Consider the following 18,205-nt stretch of genomic DNA (forward strand, 5'->3'; position numbering starts at 1 on the left):
ACCTGGGAAGCCCCAACGTGGATATAAGTCACCATCAATGTGGATATAAGTTGCCATCAGTGATTCTGCCATTGACCCCAGTCTTGCCCATCATGGCATGTTCCGTGGCATGGCCAAGTCTGAGAACAGAACACTGTGGTCAGTGGGAAGGGTATCGCCACCTTCCAGGCTCTGGATCTCACCAGCATCAAAGGGCTGATGCTGCGACAGCCTGTGGGGTCTTCACCACCCTTGGGGCTCACTTGAGAACAAGAGTTAACATGTCCTCTGCCCCTGTGCTAAGGGTCCCATGTTTGTGATGGGGCAACCAGGAGCAGTATGACCACTCCCCCTCGATTGTCAGCATGTCCTCTGGGCCTGGGACGCTGGCCTCATGGAGAGACTCGTGACCGAAGTCCACACTCTCTAGCCCTCTGGCAAGCTGGGGTGCGATGGGCGTGCTGCTGTCCGGGGGGTCATGCCTGCACCCAGGGGCATTGCCAAGTCTGTGGGCCAGACCATTCCTGAGCTGCATGGAATGTAAGTCTGGCTCTGACTTACCATTTGGAGAAAGCTGTCACATACAACAGCAGCCAGAGAGTGGTGACTCTGGGGGTCCCTGAAAGGTGTCCAGGGCTACCCCGAGAACCAGGCTATTCCTGCAACGTGAACGATAATTCCTCTTCACCTTTCTTGCTGGGGCTGGCATTGCCCCACGACCACTCCATCAGGCCCTTTCCTGATACTCAGAGGATGTATGGGTCCAACTGCAGCTGGGCCTCCTGGTCCACAGGACTAATATCCCTGGACCCCAGCAGAGGAAGAGAGAGGCTCTCTGCTTTCGGGGAGTCCTTACTCCACCTCTGCACCGAAAGAGTTGAGCGTGGCCGTCCTTGACACAATCCCACTCCAGGGCCCGCAGGAAGGGAAGGAACTTGAGGACCCAGTGTCATCACGTCCCATCAGGATTCTCCAGGAGGTCCATGCCATCCTTACCAGGGAAAAAAAAGGAAGAAGAAAGGGAAAGAGATTATTTTCTATAGAATACATTCATTTTCCAGGTTCTCAATTCTCCCAGGCATCTTGGATTCAAAAAAGTTAAATGTGATACCAGTTAAAAAAAAAAAAAAAAGGAGAAAGCCTGTGTTTTTCAAAAAGCACATCATCTGCAGAAGGAAAATCTTGTCGCACTGGCTGGAGGCCTGTTTCTGGCTTGTGCAGTCTTCCTGGGGATTGTTGGGGCGGAAGAGGTAGAGGATAGGAGGTTTGCACGGCCGGAGAGGGAGACGGGCCCACGTGGGGAGGGCAGAGCATGCAGCGGTTCAGAGGAACGGAGGAGGCGATTGGCGCCGTGTGAACCCGCAAACCAGCGCGCAGAGGTTGCAGGCAGGGGAAGATGCTTTCTTCACATTACTAGAGTGCCAAGTTCATCTGAGCCCACGGGACTGTTTCCATAGATTGCGATTTGTATGAATATTTACATGTTTATTAAAACATACTACAAAATGTTTAATTCAGTATCTTATGTAGTGTTATTACTAAATGTAAATCACACGCTTCGTACCAGTAATGAAACGGAGGCTGTTTCAGAAGGAGACAGTCCTGGGGGAAGCTGAGGAATGGGAATATGGGAGGCTCCACCTGGGGCAAAAACCCAGAGCAGGGCGTTAGCAGTGAGGGAGCGGAGCCAGGGCCTTTCCTTGGCATTGGACCCCTTTAGCCCGACTTTTTATAAAGACAGCACATAGGAAGATACAGTCATCCAGGACACACACACACATCACATGCTCACATTTATAGCTAGAATAAAAGTTTTCCATGGTTCCTTCTCGTGTGCTGTGTGGCCAGTATATGCTGATGCTGTCCGTCCTATTTGATTTTTAAATTCTAGCTATAGCTCTCTAAGTGGACTTCAGGACTTGCCTCCTCACCCTAGTAGCTTGGGACTCAAACAGAATTTGACTCAACCAAGGAGATGATTAAGGAAGTGGACTTGGGACTCCCCTGGTGGTCTAGCGGTTAAGACTCCACACTTCCAATGCAGGGGCACGAGTTCCATCCTGATCAGGGAACTAAGATCCCATATGCCACAAGGCATAGCCCACCCCCCCCACCCCCACCAAAAAAAGGAAATAGACTTGGGATTAAACAGCCTTAGGTTCGAGTCCCAGTTTCCACGTCCGCAGGCTTGAACAAGGCACCTCATTAGCCTTTGGAGCCTTGGTTTCGTCATGACTACAGTGAGGGTGTCCTTGTAGCACTTCCTTGGGAGTGAAGTGAGTTCAGGCAGTTAACACAGAGCCTGGCACGTGTGAGCTTGTTGGTGGGGGCTGGTTGTTGTTAATGATGATGACTGCCCTCGTGGGCTGCTGTGCCCTGCTTGGGAAGCCAAACTCCGGAGCCAGACCACCTGAGCTCAGACCACAGATCTGCCCCTTAGGACCCATGCGTTCTTGAGTGAGTCATGTCAACTGCACCTCCCTTCATCTGTAACACAGTGACGGGAACAGAACCTTCCTCAAGGTGAGGGGGGAGGATTATGAGGATTAAAATAATGAATCCAGATAACAGATTTAGAAGAGAATTTGGCTCGTAGCAGGCACAGGGTAAATGATGGATAGAATCATCATCGTTACCATCATCATAATCTCATTTCATCCTCACGCACCCTTGTGAGATAAATGTTTTCCCCCATTTCACAGGAGGGTGCCCTGAGCCCCGGAGACTATAGGCGATCTGCCCGAAGTCTCAGTGCTGACTCAGAGGTACAGTTGGGATTGCAGGTTGGTTTACAGAGCGGCTCAGAGCTCTGGAGGGCATGGAGTATTTCTCGGGAGGCACAGGGACACCCCTGCCCCTGCCCTGCAGACCAGAGAGTGTGAACTGGCGGGTTGGCACAATCAGTCGACACGTCATCTAGAACTTGCCGGGGCTCCACACTGAGGACATTGCATTGTCTTTGTTTAAGATGACACAGCACAAAATCCTCCCCAGTGAACTGATGGTGTTTAAAATGATCCTCTTGGCAACATCTCTCCCAGCAAAATTGTATCACCTCTTCATCATCTCCTGATCGTTGCCTCCCAACCATGGTTGGAGGCTGAGTGCCCAGGGACACAGCCCTTGTACCAGGACTTGAGGCATCTCCCATCTCCCTCCTGACACTCTAGTTGGAGCCTCAGAGACAATCCAAGATGTGTCTCCTGTAAGTGCTGGAGCCAGCCCCACCTGAACCCCACAGACTGAAACTGGGGAAGGAGAGGAGGAATATCAATGTGATGTCCTCAGAAGGAAGGAAAATGGGTATCGGATAGACAAAGCCAACCAGTATCTGCCTTTCTGGGTTTCTGGGGTTGCCTTTAAAGCAAGGAAAAGAGTGGGTCTCCATCCAGGAGTAGAAATGGTGCCAGCTGTCCTCTAGTCGTGGGCCTGGCTCAAGCGCATTCTTTCTGTCTCTTTGGCCTCCATTTCTCCATCTGTACAATGGGTGGGGGGATGAATTCCACCCTGATGTTTCAAGATGCTATAGATTGTGTATACATAGTCCTTCAGTTAGTACCTGGAGACAAAGCACACCCAGAGAAGGTTTTTCAAGAAGGAAAGTGCTGCAGTGATGTGGCTTGGATAAGCTTGTGTGCTTGAGAAAGTCCCTGACAGCAACTCCATGAGTTTCTTCCCTCTCAACCTGGCGTCTGAAGTCACAGCTTCTGGGGACCATCTCTCTGACAGCTCAAGTCCTTCAAATGTTTTTTTCCCCCCCCCCAGGCAGCACCACATCGGCTCCGAGTGTGTCCCAGCTCTTTGCAAGGTGAGTACCCTTGCCTTAGCTTCCTCTCACTCTCTCTCCCTTTTCTCCTTGGAGGCAGAGGCTCTGGAGCCAGACTCCCTGGAGAGGAATCCCAGTGATGCTCTTACTGCTTGAGCAACCTTGAACAAATGACCTCTACTTCCCCAGGCCTCAGTCTTCCCATCTGGAAAAGGGGGACAATCCTGATGTGTATTTCACATAAAAGACGCTTAGAATGGGGTCTGGAATAGACTGTTCTGAGAGTGTTGGCTGTTGTTTTTTTTCTCCTTTTTTCAATCTTTTCTTCCTTTCCTTCCTGTCCTTTCCTAACAAAGATTTTCTCTGTTCCTGTCTCCCTCTTGTTTCTCTATCTCTCCCTGTTTTTCCTTCCTTTGTTTCCTCTCTCTTATCTCTCTCTCCTCCTTCTTCCCTCCTTCCTGCTCCAATATTCACCCAACACTGCTTGATAACCAGATCTCCTAGGAGCTCTGGAGACTTGCAGGATCAATGAGACACAGCCCCTACCCTCAGAGAGCTTCCAGTCTAGTGGGAAATGGACCAGTAAGTCAGAGATCTCAATGTGGTGAATGGTACAAATGTTCCACCAGAGCTGCGTCCAGGGGTTGGTGGGAGCCTGGTGATGGACAGGGCTTACCCAGGGCAATTGGGGAGCTGCCTTGGCGGGACGGTCAGCATGGACCTCCTCTGAATACTCACCGCCTCCATAGCTGGATATTCTCTTCCCCAGACGACCCCGGAGAAGCTGTTTGTAAGGAACACACTTTCTCAGCCTTCCTTTCCCTCCAGAAGATGTTTTGGGGGTTGTCAGTAGCAACTGAGGTCTATTAAATCTACCTAACTTGTTTTATGGCCTTGGGGTTAGAGAGCTTCCTTGTCCTCTCTCTGGCTTTTCATTTGAGCCCCAGTTTATTCCAAGAAATTCACATCAGTTTTGATGGGAAGCCGGAATTGATCATCTCGGATTTCCACCTTCTATTTCCAGACAGGTGTAAATTGAGAGCATTTTCAAATAAAATTCTCTGCTCAGTGCTAAGTCCCATGCTCTGGATGTGTTTCCAGGCACCTCATAGGGTGGGAGTCTTGACTGATGAAACACCTTCCAATACTGGATCTGGAGTCTCCAGTTCAAGCGACTTTCTTATGCATCTTGGGACAAATTACAAAACAAGCAACTTTCTTATGCATCTTGGAACAAATTCCCTGACCCTTTGGCACAGAAGTTGTCAAAAAGAAAGGGGGCCTGAGAACATCTTTTTATAATTCTGTGAATTTTTACATCTGTCTCATACATGCCATTAGGCTTCATATGTAGGAGAAACTCTGGAAATGAGAAGGTTTCACTCTATTAACGTGATCAGAATGGAGTCAGATACTGGTCTGGGAATCTCATTACCATCTACTGATAAGCTCATGGTCAGAATGATTAGATACAGTTGTCAAGTCGCACAGAACTTTAGTGTCTGGGTTTTTGACTTAAAGGGCCTGGGTGTCCTAGTGGAGTGGTTAAGGATGTGGCCTCTGGAACCAGGGTTCCAATTGTGGATCAGCTGTATGCATTCTCTCTGCCTCAGTTTTCTTATCTGTAAAATGGGGTTTGGAATAGTAACTGCCTCCAAGGGTTGTCACAGTTGCTATGATATTTAAATGAGCCAGTCCACATACAGTAATCAGGACAGTGCCTGGCGTCTCATAGATCCAAGAATTGTCAGTGTTTTTTAATCACAGGAAGGACTGTTGAGGACAATGTGAGAGTCAGACGAAGTTCTCAAACCCAGCTGAATACAGCACCCAGGAGAGCAGACCCAGGCTTTCCAAAGCATCTGCTTTGCAAGAGAAGGGGGAAATAAGGAGTGCATATGTGCATGTGTGAATCTCTCCTGGTTTTAAAATATTGGCGACTCCAAATTAAGAAAAAGACTGCACTGGCCAAAGAAATTGCATCTGTAGACTCACCGTCTTGTCCCCATCCGGTTAGAATGAGCTAACCTTTATTTATTGCTGCCTGCAAGATTTAGACAGTCCCAGGCCCGTCCCTGAGCAGCAGCAAAGCTCCATGGTTACAAGTGTGGGCTCAGGAGTCAGACTTTCAAGTTCAGATTCTGGATTTCCCGCTGTCTAGCCGTGACTTCTGGTCTCTGAGCTCAGTTTTCTCTTCTCTAAAATGGGAGTTAGCAGAGCCTCTACCCCAGGGAGTTGATATCAGTATGTGATATGACATAGACCACGTCAGGCCTGTGAGACACAATTCCTAGCCTGTGGTCAGAGCTCAGTGGTCACTAGCAATCATTGTGTTATGGACGTCATAGGTCAGCAGCCCTTTATTTACTTTTTTAGGATTTTTTACTAGTATTATTTATTTTTGGTTGCGCTGGGTCTTCCTCGCCGCTCACAGCCTTTCTCTGGTTGTGGCAAGTGAGGGGCTGATCTCTAGTTGCGGTGTGCGGCCTTCTCTCGCAGGAAGCATGGGCTCAGTAGTTGTGGCACGCGGGCTTTGTTGCCCCGTAGCATGTGGGATCGTCCCAGACCAAAGATCAAACCCATGTCTCCCACATTTGCAGGCAGATTCTTAACCACCAGACTGCCAGGGAAGTCCCTCAGTGGCCCTTTAAATCCTAGCCCTTCATGGAACCGATTATTCATCTTGAAGTAAGGAATTCATTTGTGTTCTTTGGTTGCAAGTAAGACAAATAGACCCCAGCTGTGTTCAGATGCTCAGGTGTGTCCAACTCTTTGTGACCCAGAAGACCCAGTCCCCTCTGTCCGTAGGCGTCTCCAGGCAATAATACTGGGGCGGATTGCCATTTCCTCCTCCAGGGCATCTTCCTGACCCAGGGACAGAACCCGCATCTCTTACGTCTCCTGCATCGGCAGGCAGATTCTTTCCGCTAGCACCACCTGGGAAGCCCAGACCCCAGCTGATGTAAGCCCGAAAGGAGTTGTTTTTGTTGTTGTTGTTGTTGTTTTTTTTTTTTTTTTGGTTTTTGGAGAATCTGGAGTAGCTCACAGTGAAATCAAAACTGGAATAATCAGGTCTTGAGAAAGACCCGGAATAGGACCGCTTCTGAGATCCAAGCAATAGGAAGGGAATAAAAACAGTCTTTTCAGAATGTGGTTGTTGGAATGAATTATTCAGCCCAGGATTTCAGTTCCCAGAATAGAATCTGGTTGGATAATCTTGCACCCTGTGCCCACCCCGTGGCCTAGAGCAGGGCATGTTGACTGGCAACCCTGTCAAAGCTGTATCATTTGGGAATGTGTCTAAATAAGGGTAGAAAGTCACAGCGGAATGGGCTCTACTGTAGTAATCAAGAAACCCTGGTCCCAGTGGATTAACACAACAAAGGTCTGTTTCTTACATAAAGCCCAGGGATCGCATGGACCTCTCCAAGGCAGCGCTCCTCTACAGACTGACTCGGGGTTCCAGGGTGCAGCCCTGCTGGCTCTGCCCTCTCAGCTGGCACCCTCCACAGTTGCTGCTGAAAGAGGAGAGAGGGCAGCAGGTCTCGAGGAGACGGTTTTATTGGCTAAACTGCTGTGTTGAGCAGAATCCAGTCACGTGGTTGAATCTGACTGCAAGGGACCCAGGAAGTGTCATTTTCCTGGTGCCCAGTAAAGGAAAATGAAATAGGACCTGATGAACATGTAAGTTGTCTCTTTCCTGGAAAGAGTACATGGTGGTCCAGAGACTAGGACTAAGTACTTTCATTGCTGGGACCAGAGTTCCTGATCAGGGAGCAAAGATCCCAAAAGTCGCAAGGCCAAAAAAAAAAAAAATACCCAAAGGGAAGTAGTGGTAGTGGTGATACCAGGGGGAAGGGATGTGCTAGGTTGGGCTTGGAGATTTAATCTTCTCTCTTCCACACAGACCTTGCCCGCGTGTCCTCCCCGGTCAGCCTCCCTCGGCCATGGCAGCCTACGGCCAGACACAGTACAGTGCAGGGATCCAGCAAGCTACCCCCTACACGGCTTACCCGCCTCCGGCACAAGCCTATGGAATCCCTTCTTACAGTGAGTACCTGACCAAGCCCTTGCTTTCCCCGGGACTCCTAACATCATGGTCTTCATTCTGCCCAAATGCTTCAGGTAAATGCAGAAAGAGGCACGCAGCCAGCCTGATTTTGGATTGGAGATAGAGAAGAAGGACACACTTTCCATACAGTTCAAGTTCTAGAGACTATGTCAAGGCCTCTTTTGATTGCAAGGGTAAGAAACTTAACCCAAGCTGGCTTAGAGAAAATGGAAATTTAATGATTCACATACTGGTAAGCTTGGGGACACAGCTGATAGCAGGTATGGCTGGATCCAGGTGCTAGGAGGATGTCAGGAGGAAAATGTCTCCTCTATTTTCAGATGTTTTCCTCTGAGTTATCTTTACTTCCGCCTGGGTTCTGCCAAGATAATCTAGAACTGAGATAAGGTGGCCCTTGGATACTTTTTAACCAATAAAATATACTTGACATTTGAAAAATTAATTGCCAGTTTTTAAATGGGAAATGTTTACATAGTAATACGTATTTCTAAAGGGCTTCCCTGGTGGCTCAGAGGTTAAAGCGTCTGCCTGCAATGCGGGAGACTGGAGTTCGATCCCTGGGTCAGGAAGATCCCCTGGAGAAGGAAATGGCAACCCACTCCACTATTCTTGCCTGGAGAATCCCATGGACGGAGGAGCCTGGTGGGCTACCGTCCACGGGGTCTCAAAGAGTCGGACACGACTGAGCAACTTCACTTCACTTCACGTATTTCTAATGTCTTTAAAAAAAAACAAACAACAGATGACTGGGCAGCACTGGGCCCACATTTTTGCATCAAAAGTAGGTAACTGACCCTGTTAGCCTCTGTTGGCCACAGTCCTCTCCTAGCCCTCATGACTCACTTAAATTAGCTGCCTGAAGACCTTTAAGCTTGCAACCCCTGGCCTAGAGGGAGAAAACACAAATGAACTTTTAAAAATCATAGCTTAAAGTAATTTCAAATTATGATTCATGGGAGGAAGGAAGACAAGATCGTGAAATGGAACAGAACAAGCAAGATTTAACTTAGGTTCCAGCTCCAAGGATGGTCTTTTACAGAAGGAGCTTATTCATCTGAGAACTGAGAGACGACCGTTAGTAAGCACGGGAAGAGAGGCGTCCAGGCAGAGGATGCCTGGGAATCCTGGGGAGATGGATTTGGCAAACCCCAGAAGCCCAGTGGCTGGAACACAGGACCTAGATGAGACAGGCGAGGTGGGCAGTCTTTGCACCTGGGGAGGACTTTATTCCAGTGAAACAGGAACTTATTGGCAGATCTATAAACATAGGGCTATCTGATGCAGTCTGGGGTTTTTAAAGATCACTTTGGGGCTTCCCTGGTGGTCCAGTGATTAAGAATCTACCTTGCTATCAAGGGACACTTGTTCAATCCCTGTTCCGGCAAGATCCCTCATGCCTCAGAGCAACTAAGCCCGTGCGCCACAACTGCTGAGCCAGCACTCTAGAGCCCACTCGCCGCAGCTGCCAAAGCCTGCCTGCTTAGAGTCTGTGCTCTGCAACAAGAGAAGCCGCTGCAGTGAGAAGCCCCATACGACGGTGAAGAGTAGCCCCTGCTCGGCGCCATTGGAGAAAGTCTGTGTGCAGCAACGGAGACCCACCGCAGCCAAAAAATAAATAAATGTATCTTTAAAAAAAAAAGATCACTTTGGCTGCTGTGGGGAGATTGGATTGGAGAGAAGCAAGAGGAGAAACAGGAAGGCAAATTGGAAGACTGATGAAGCCTGGAGTGGACTGATGGTAGAAGCCTGCTGGGGGCAGTAGACAGACAGAGATAGACATATTCAAGAGCAGTTGTGGCATTAGGAGTGACAAGTCACGGGACACTGGGTCGGGCATCCATCAGAGACACCATCAGTGAGATGCTGTGTCTTTGAGATGGTGTATCACTGAGATGCTGCCACCCACAGTCCTCAGGGCTCTGTATCCACTCATTCTTTGAAGCCCCCACTCAACTCTCCAAGGAAGGTCTGATCATTATCCTCTTTCAAGGGATAAATAAATAGAGGCTCAGAGAGGATAAATAACTCGCCCAGGGTCCCCCAGTTGGTCGGTGGTAGAGGCGGAATTACACCCAGCAGCCTGGGCTCTGGAGTCCAAGCCCCTCACTGCTGAGCTCTGCTGCCTGAGCACACATTCCAGAAATCCTGGGGGATTACCTGTGATGGACCTCGGCCAACTGGTGTGGGCATCTTTTCTAATTTCTGTCCCTCTTGTGCCAGAAGACGGGTGATAAAATCGCAGGTGAGTCACCTGCCTGGCTGACAGTCAAGACACATGAAGCCGGATTATTTTTCAGCATAAAAGAGAACCCTAGCCCTGCTTCCAGACAAAACATGGCATCCGGTGGAAATTAATTTGGTCCAAAGTCATTTTTTAGTGCCAGTTACTTTCAGAGGCTCTCTGCCCTCAGAATACAGCATAAGGGGCAAGGTCACATGTCCTGGGTTCACACCCCACCTCTGCCCCCTTGCTGGTCCTAAGACCCAGGGCGAGTCATCTCCTTCATACAATGGGAGTGATACTAAGTTTGGCTTCCTAACCATTGTTGTTGCTGTAAATAGGATTCTCTACATCCAGGATCAGCTACCTTTTTCTTTAAAGGGCCAGTTCCTAAGTATTTTCAGCTTTCTGGGCCGTGCAGTCTCTGTCACAGCCACTCAGCACTGCCGTTGGAGCATGAAACCAGCCAGACCATATGTAAACTAATGAGTGTGTCTGTGTTCTAATAAAACTTTATTTACACTAACAAACAGTGGGCCACAGTAGGTCCTCGGACCACAGTGTGTCAGCCCTTGATCTATATTAAGGGCTTAGCTCACAGGGCCTGGCCCAAGGGAAACGTTCAGTCAGTACAGTAGCAGCCGGGCTGCCATACACCTGGTATGTACACATCACTGAGTAATGACAGGTGGGTTGAAAAGCCCTTTCCTTTCACACATGCCTGTGCCCGAGCAAGCGGTGTTTGCTCACTGTCTGGACAAACCTTGTTGAATCTTGTTAGGAAACTTTTCTCCTTGCTCCTTGGCAAATAGCGTTATTCACCTTTGTTTAAATAGCTGCAGGGAAATAATAACACAGTTGAGCAAACGAGAGGCAAAGAGGTCAGGAGTGTGGAGTACTTTTTTCTCAATTTGTTATGCAAACATAATGTTATGCAACATTTAAGACATATGTAAAAGAGTAGCACTATAAATAACCGTGAGCTGACCATCCAACATGAAAAATAAAGGGAGGTTATCTCCCTTTCTTGTCAAATACCCTCATCCCTGGGTTTGCTGATTACTGTCCCTTTCACTTTATTAATATCATTGCTCTGCCTTTCTTTATGTGGAATGCCATGTGTGCTCAGGCGTGTCCAACTCTTTGCGACCCCATGGACTGTAGCCCGCCAGGCTTCTCTATCCATGGGATTCTCCAAACAAGAGTACTGGAGCGGGTTGCTGTTTCCTTCTCCAGGGATCCTTCCTGACCCAGGGGTCAAAACTGTGTCTCCTGCATTGGCAGGTGAATTCTTTACCAGTGTGCCACCTGGGAAGGCCTTATGTAGAGTAGAGGTTGGCAAACTTTTTCTGTAAAGAGCCTGATAATAAGTATATTTGGCTTTGTAAGCCATATGGTGTCTATCAAAGCTACTCAACTCTACCCTGTATTTTGATAACAGCCACAGATAACACATAAGTGAATGGGTGTACAGGCATGCCTTGTTTGAGTGCATTTTGCTCTCTTACAATTCACAGATAGTGTGGGGGTTTTTTTGTTTTTTTTTTTACAAATTGAAGGGCTGTGGCATCCATGCTTTGAGCTAGTCTGTCAAGGCCATTTTTACATCTGCTCACTTCATCCCTCTGTGTTACGTATTGGCAATATTTTGGACTTTCGCACCATTACTATATTTGTTGTGGTAGTCTGTCATCAGTGACCTTTGGTGTTGTTATTGGATTGTGTGGGGGCTCCCTGAAATGGCCCACATACGACGGCAGATTTAGTCAACCAATGTTGTGTGTCCTGACTGCCCACCAACTGGCCGTTCCCTCATTTCTTTCCCTCTCCTCAGACTTCCCTGTTCCCTGACATGCACCAATATGAAATTAGGTCAATTAATAACCCCTCGGTGGCCTCAAAGTGTTCAAGTGAAGAAAAAGTCACACATCTCTCACTTTAAATTGTAAAAACGCTAAAAATGATTAAACTGAGGAAGTCCTGTTGAAAGCCTAGACAGGGGACAGCTAGGCTCCGGCACCAAACAGTTAGCCAAGTTGCTGTCATAATTGTCAGTGAAGTCGTGCACCATCTAGCGTGTAAAATCCCTTCACACCCATTACTGAGAGGCATCAAGAGAAAGCAAAGAAAACCTAGACTTCAGAGTTACCTGCTAATTGCAAGACTCTGATTAAGTGGCCTGGTTTTCTGAACCTCAGTTTCCACATCTTTAAAATGGGGAGAAATTTCCCTGGTGGTTCAGTGGTTAAGGTATCATGCTTGCACTGCAGGGGGTGCAGGTTCGATTCCTGGTCCAGGAACTAAGTTCCCATATGCCTGCCTCTGAGTTTGGCAAAATAAAATAAAATGGGGAAAGTCATATTGCCTATTTCTTGGGATTGTTGTGAGTACCTCATTCACAGCTTTAGATATTCATTCATTCCCTTTCTTTTCATCTCCCAGCAATCCTGCCAGTGGGAATCGGCATCTTATTTCATAAGGGAAGGAGTTGGAGGAGAAACTGTTCAGGTCACCAAGTAATGAAGCAAACCGTCCTGGGCTCCTGCCCAGACCACTTGAGTCAGAATCCATTGTTTTTTACCACATTAAGCATTCTCTTTATTTATGGGGGTGAATGGGTGAGAAGGAGGGAAATAATAACTACAAAACCATCCCCAGAACTAACAGTGTTCTTTTTTAAAAATGCAAATTTAAATAGTATTGAAATACTGTTTTACACCTATAAGATAAAGATAAGCAAAATTGATTATGTGTTCAATAAAAATACCATATATGGGCTACTGATGATAGATCAGCTTCCTCCCTCAAGACAGTTCCGTCTCCAGCCAGCTGCTCTTGGAATGGGTGCCCGTGCCTTGGAGAAGCATGTCAGACTTTGGCTAAAGCAGAGGGCAGATTTGTAACTGTGGCTTTTGGATAAGTAGGTCCCTCCATGAGAAGAGGGCAGAGTGTGTCTTAAGATTAAATGGCATCATCTTTACAGAGGGAAGGTGGTTCATTTAATACCTTCACTCCAAATCCTGCTGGACTTTTAAGTCATGCATGCAGCTAGTCCTTGGCATGCATGCTCAGTCACTCAGTCGTGTCCGATTCTTTGCCACCCCATGGACTGTAGCCTGCCAGGCTCCTCTGTCCATGGGATTATCCTGGCAAGAATACTGGAGTGAGTTGCTGTGTCCTCCTCTGGGGTATCTTCCCAACCTAGGGGTGGAACTCATTTCTTCTCCAGCTCCTGCACTGACAGATGGATTCTTTACCACTGAGCCACCTGGGAAGACCCCAGTCCTTGGAGTAGGGGGCTATAAACTCATTACCCTCAGAGTCAGGCAGGAAGCTGACCACATGTGCAAAAGATGAGATCCACTTAGCCTGCCTTTCCCTTTCTCACTTTTGAACATGTCCCAGGATGTAAAAACAAACAAAAACACCCAAAAAAAACTGTGGTGAAAAATAGCACCTTAAAAACCAACCTCCATGTCTCAGAGTCAGTACGGGAACCATGGTGACCTGGGAAACTCACAAATTGGGGAGCTTCTGGGGACAGCGTATTGTCATGTGGGAACATGGTCATGAGGTTTCTAGATCATCCTGTTGCTCAAGAGAGGCCATAAGTCTAGACTTTGGGGGTGAAATCTCCTGATTTTTAAACAAAAGCAACCAACTTCAGGTTTTCCTTTAAAATACACAGGCCAAGAAGGACACGTGGGACTGAGTTAGAGCCGAAGTAGAGTAGCTTCCGCTCACAGACCACCAGTTTGCAATCAGTTTGGAAGCTGATAAAACCACGTACTGTCTTAATTCCGTAGCTCTTCTGCGGGTGACAAGGAAGCATCCTAATTGTGTGTGCCTGGTGCTTCTCTTTCCCCTTCCAAGGCATCAAGACAGAAGACAGCTTGAGCCATTCCCCCGGCCAGAGTGGCTTCCTCAGCTACGGCTCCAGCTTCAGCACCCCACCCTCTGGACAGAGCCCGTACACCTACCAGATGCACGGTGAGTGCAGCGCCGCGCCCCTCCCTGCCGTCTCTAAGGCACTGCTGGGTGTCCAGTCGTTCGTTCATTTATTCAGCAGCTTTATTGAGTACCTACTATGTGCCAGGACCTATCTCAAGTAGTGGAGTTGCAGTGATGGGCAGAGGAGATAACAACTTCTGCCCTCATGGCGATTACAAGGGCAGGAGGGAGAGACTGACAATTAAACAAGGCAGCAAATAGCAAATGGCTAATTTCAGAAGGGGTTGAATGCAATGAAGCCAATAAACGTGGTGTTGGGACAGAGAGTGATGAATAGCTGAGGGGTCTGGAGAGGTGGGAGAGGTAACTTTCATAGAGTCATCAAGGGAGGCTCTGGGAAGATGTGACGTTGGACAGAGGCCTAAGTATGAGGCAGAACCAGCGCTGCGCAGACCAGGGGGAAGAGCATGCCCGGCAGAAGGAACAGCCTGTGCCAAAGCTCTAGGGGGGTGGGGCGGAGGAGTGTCTTAATGTGTTTAGGGCACAAAATAGGGGCCGGTGGGGCTGGAGCAGGATTAGGAAGATATAAGAGGAGAGAGTCTTGGGGGAGAGCAGGGCTAAATCATGCAGGGCCTTGAGGGCAGAGGGGAGGCGTTGGCTTTGATTTGAAGTGTGATGGGACAGGCGAGTCCGTTGTAGACTCAGAGAAGTGACAGGTGTTGGGAATACTGGACAGCAGGTAAAAGCATTGTTATTCCAGGGAGGAGGTTCCAGGCTCCGCCTTAGAAAGGGAAGGAACTCCAGTGTAACTCCCACCAACCCCAGGTACCCTAAGGCACTGGCCTGCTGCATTCTTCTGATCCCACCTGTCACCATCCAAAGGCCCCTTCCCTTCTCCGGCGCCCTGTGGGGAGTGCATCGGAGCTGATACATGGAGTAGAGAGCTGGTGGCAGTAATCTGGGGCATCCTCACCCTGGTATTCTTTTTTTCCTTCTTGAAAGCTGGTAAGAATGACCACCAAGAGTCTGAAAAGTAATGTGCAAAATTGAAAGAGTAATGGCAAGGTGGTAGGCTACTGCATGATGCTACATTTCTTTGAAAAAAATCTTTGCAAGTTTTGCTGCTTTGTCTTTTTAATTAAGGAGACAATTTAAATGGATGTTAAGGGCATCCTTTCAGGAAAAAGCATTATGAAGAGACAGCAAATGATCTTAGGGGTATGTAAGAGAAAGGAGGTGATGAGCATTAATGCCCAGACGTTGGAAGACCATCCATGTAAAGATTTGCAGTGGAGTTTGTTGATGACGCCATCAGCTAACGTTAACCCAGCACTCACCACATGCCATGCAAACCGGCTTATGATCTCATACCACCTTCACGACACTCCACAAAGTGTTGGTTCTAGTATTATCCCCATTTTACAGGAGACAGAACTGAGTCATAGAGGGATTGCCTGACCCGCCCAGCATCAGGGCAAGGAGCTTAGGTTTTACTGCAAGTGCAGTGAGAAACAGGTTGCAAGAAGTGTCTTGGGGGCCTGGTGGATTCCCAGCCCCAAATCTGACTCAAAGCCTGCTCTTTGCTGTGGTACCTCCTGCCTCCTCTGCTTCTGTTGGCACCTCTGTCTCCCTGGGGGTCTTTTCTGAGTCCCACTGAAGGGGATGAGGTGCAGGGACCCATCTTCAAGTGGGGACTAAATGATAGCACAATCCTGATCATAAAGGCTGCTGAAGACCCTGAACTTGAACTTATATTTGGATTGATCTTTACCATCTTAACCAGTTCTTTTTTCAGGTTTTCCGATAGAAATGTATGTGACTGCCTCAGGGCTTCTAAGGAGCCAAACAATGAGCAATAAAATAAGTCGATCATAACAGATTGTGCTAAATCGCATGAAGAACCAAACCAACAGGGTGCTGTGATGGGCCTTGATGAAGGGAGTGGTGATGGACATGGCCCAGATGGTCAGGAGGCCTGAGTGATGGAAAGGAACCAGTGAGAAAGGGATATGAGACTGGAAAGTGAAGCAGCAGGAGGCACCCCTGGACTGGGATGTAGAAAATATGTTATTTCTTCTCTGGTCCTTACAGAAGTTACAGGAGGCGGGCTCCATCAGCGCTGCTTTAAACACAGTGAACATGAGGAAGTGGCTTACCCAAGCATCACAGGGCCAGGAAGTGATGAGAGCTGGGATTCAGGGTAGAGTTCCGGAGCCTGTGCTGTTCCCTTCAAGTGCTGTTTCCCAGACTCCTTCAGACTCCAGATGCTGCCCTCGTTCTGCACATACACCATTCCCCTTGACCTTCCCAGCAGCTCTGTGACGTAGGTTCTGTTGTATCCCCATCTTACAGGTGGGAAAACCGAGGCACACCGGGGTAAAGTGGCTTGCCCAAGGTCACCTGGCTGTGGCAGTGGGATTTCAAGCCAGGCAGCTCCCCTCCAGAGCCCAGGCACATAACCCCAACACCAGTCCACCTCCCGTACTCTCATAGATCCTTCTAGAAGACCAACCTCCGTGGATGAGCCCTGGCCCAGACCCCACCCCCATCAGCCCTCACAAATAGAAAAACATCTCCTGATCCACTCCCACTGGACCATGCGAATAGTCCAGGTTATTTTCTTATCGTCTTCATGGCCCAGATGCCAGCTGGACTTTGTCCCAATTAACTGCCTTCAGTCTAATGCTAATGGCCATAAACTGCTCTTGAGACAGCCCAGGCATTTTGCAAGCCTGACATATTCCTCCTTAAGTATTTTTTTTTTCAAATGCAAACACACAGAAGGCTCACACACTATGCCCATGTGCTTCCTATTAACTTTTTTTTCAAGTTGTTCCAGAGGAGAAATAAACTCTCCAACGACTCTGTGTGCCTTTCAGAATGGAAGATGTTGGTTAAGCGTAGGGTTTTTGAAAGAAGAAGGGAATCAAGAGAGACTGAGACTGAGTTTGGGGCCTGAAAGCACCAACTTGGAATCAAATTGGTCCATATTCAGAAGCTGAGCTGAGTCCTTTTCTTTAAGAATTTAAAATCATCATTTTATAGAAGTAAAAATAAGTCCCTGAGTGGGGACCACTCCATCATTTACAGATGGGTAAACTGAGGCACGACAGCAGCAGCGTGACTTGTGTAGGGTAAGCATTGGAAAGCATTAAAAATGCCTCCTGCTGGGTCTTCTACCCGATCTCAGAAACTTCCAGAAACTTCAGCAGAGCCATTTCCCCTGCCCCCCACGGCCCTGGTTGGAGATCCGTATCTGCTAATATAGCATTGCCCCGCTGCCAAATGTACAGTAAACGCAGAAAAGAAAAGTTCACAGCCCCTGTAGCCTTTTCGTGGCTGTTTATTTTCTTTTTTAAGTTCACCCAGGGGTTTTCGCAGCTGAAATGTATTTCTTATGAGTTCGATTTTTTTGTTGTTGTTCCATTTCGGCTTCTCCTGCTAAAACACTGCTGTTCATGGAAACGGCCACAAAGATTAAAAAGAAGAAAAAAACAAACAAACAAAAAATCTTGAGAGTGTGTTGTAAGAACTTACCTGTGCCCCCGAGGGGTTAAGAGCCCTAGACCCGGCTGCAGTCAGCGCTGTGTCCCGTGGCGGGACCTGGGTGAGGTGCTTGGTTTCTCCAGGCATCCCTTTCCTCACCTGTGGGACCAGCATCACAGCACAAGCGGGGAGCCCATGGGGCTATTGAGGGACTGCACAGAACGGCCATGAGCAATCAGATGAAGTCCTTCAAGACCGGGTGTACTTTTTATTATTTCTCTCGCTGCTTCTGTAACATGAGAGTTAAAGGCAGTAACCCTGAAGTCAGGCTGAGCTAACTTCCCAGTTGTTCCCTGTGCGCCAGCATGTGACTTTGAGCCTTGTGACCTCTTGGTACCTCGGTCTCTTTCCCGGTAAAATGGGGATATGAACTGTACCCACGCTTGGGGTGCTGCAATAATTAAATGAGTTAATGTGTGTGAGATATTCAGAACGGCACAGGCACAAGCTAAGTGCACTATAAATGTTAAATATTATTTTCATCCTAATGTCTGATTTGATGGTATTATGGTTTCCCCAAATTCATTTCTCTTTCCTGAACTCTCCTTTTTAGGAAGTAGTTTTGGTAAGAGAAAAGAGGAATACCAATTTGAGATTGTTGAGCCACCCACATTAGCATCAGATTCCCTGCTGGTGAAATATGGTGGATGGGGGCGGGGCGGTGGGCCTT

General features: G+C 48.1%; 1 protein-coding gene across 1 annotated transcript in view; it reads left to right on the forward strand.

The window, feature by feature from the left end:
• Positions 1-18,205, forward strand: part of EYA2 (EYA transcriptional coactivator and phosphatase 2) — a 170,178-nt gene that overhangs the window by 9,749 nt on the left and 142,224 nt on the right. The window contains exons 2-4 of the mRNA XM_052650803.1: positions 3,745-3,787; positions 7,653-7,795; positions 13,912-14,028. Coding sequence (XP_052506763.1) covers positions 3,745-3,787; positions 7,653-7,795; positions 13,912-14,028 — 303 coding nt within the window. The remainder of the gene's footprint in view (positions 1-3,744; positions 3,788-7,652; positions 7,796-13,911; positions 14,029-18,205) is intronic.

The sequence above is a fragment of the Budorcas taxicolor genome, chromosome 13, assembly GCF_023091745.1.
Source record: "Budorcas taxicolor isolate Tak-1 chromosome 13, Takin1.1, whole genome shotgun sequence".
Classification (NCBI taxonomy): domain Eukaryota; kingdom Metazoa; phylum Chordata; class Mammalia; order Artiodactyla; family Bovidae; genus Budorcas; species Budorcas taxicolor.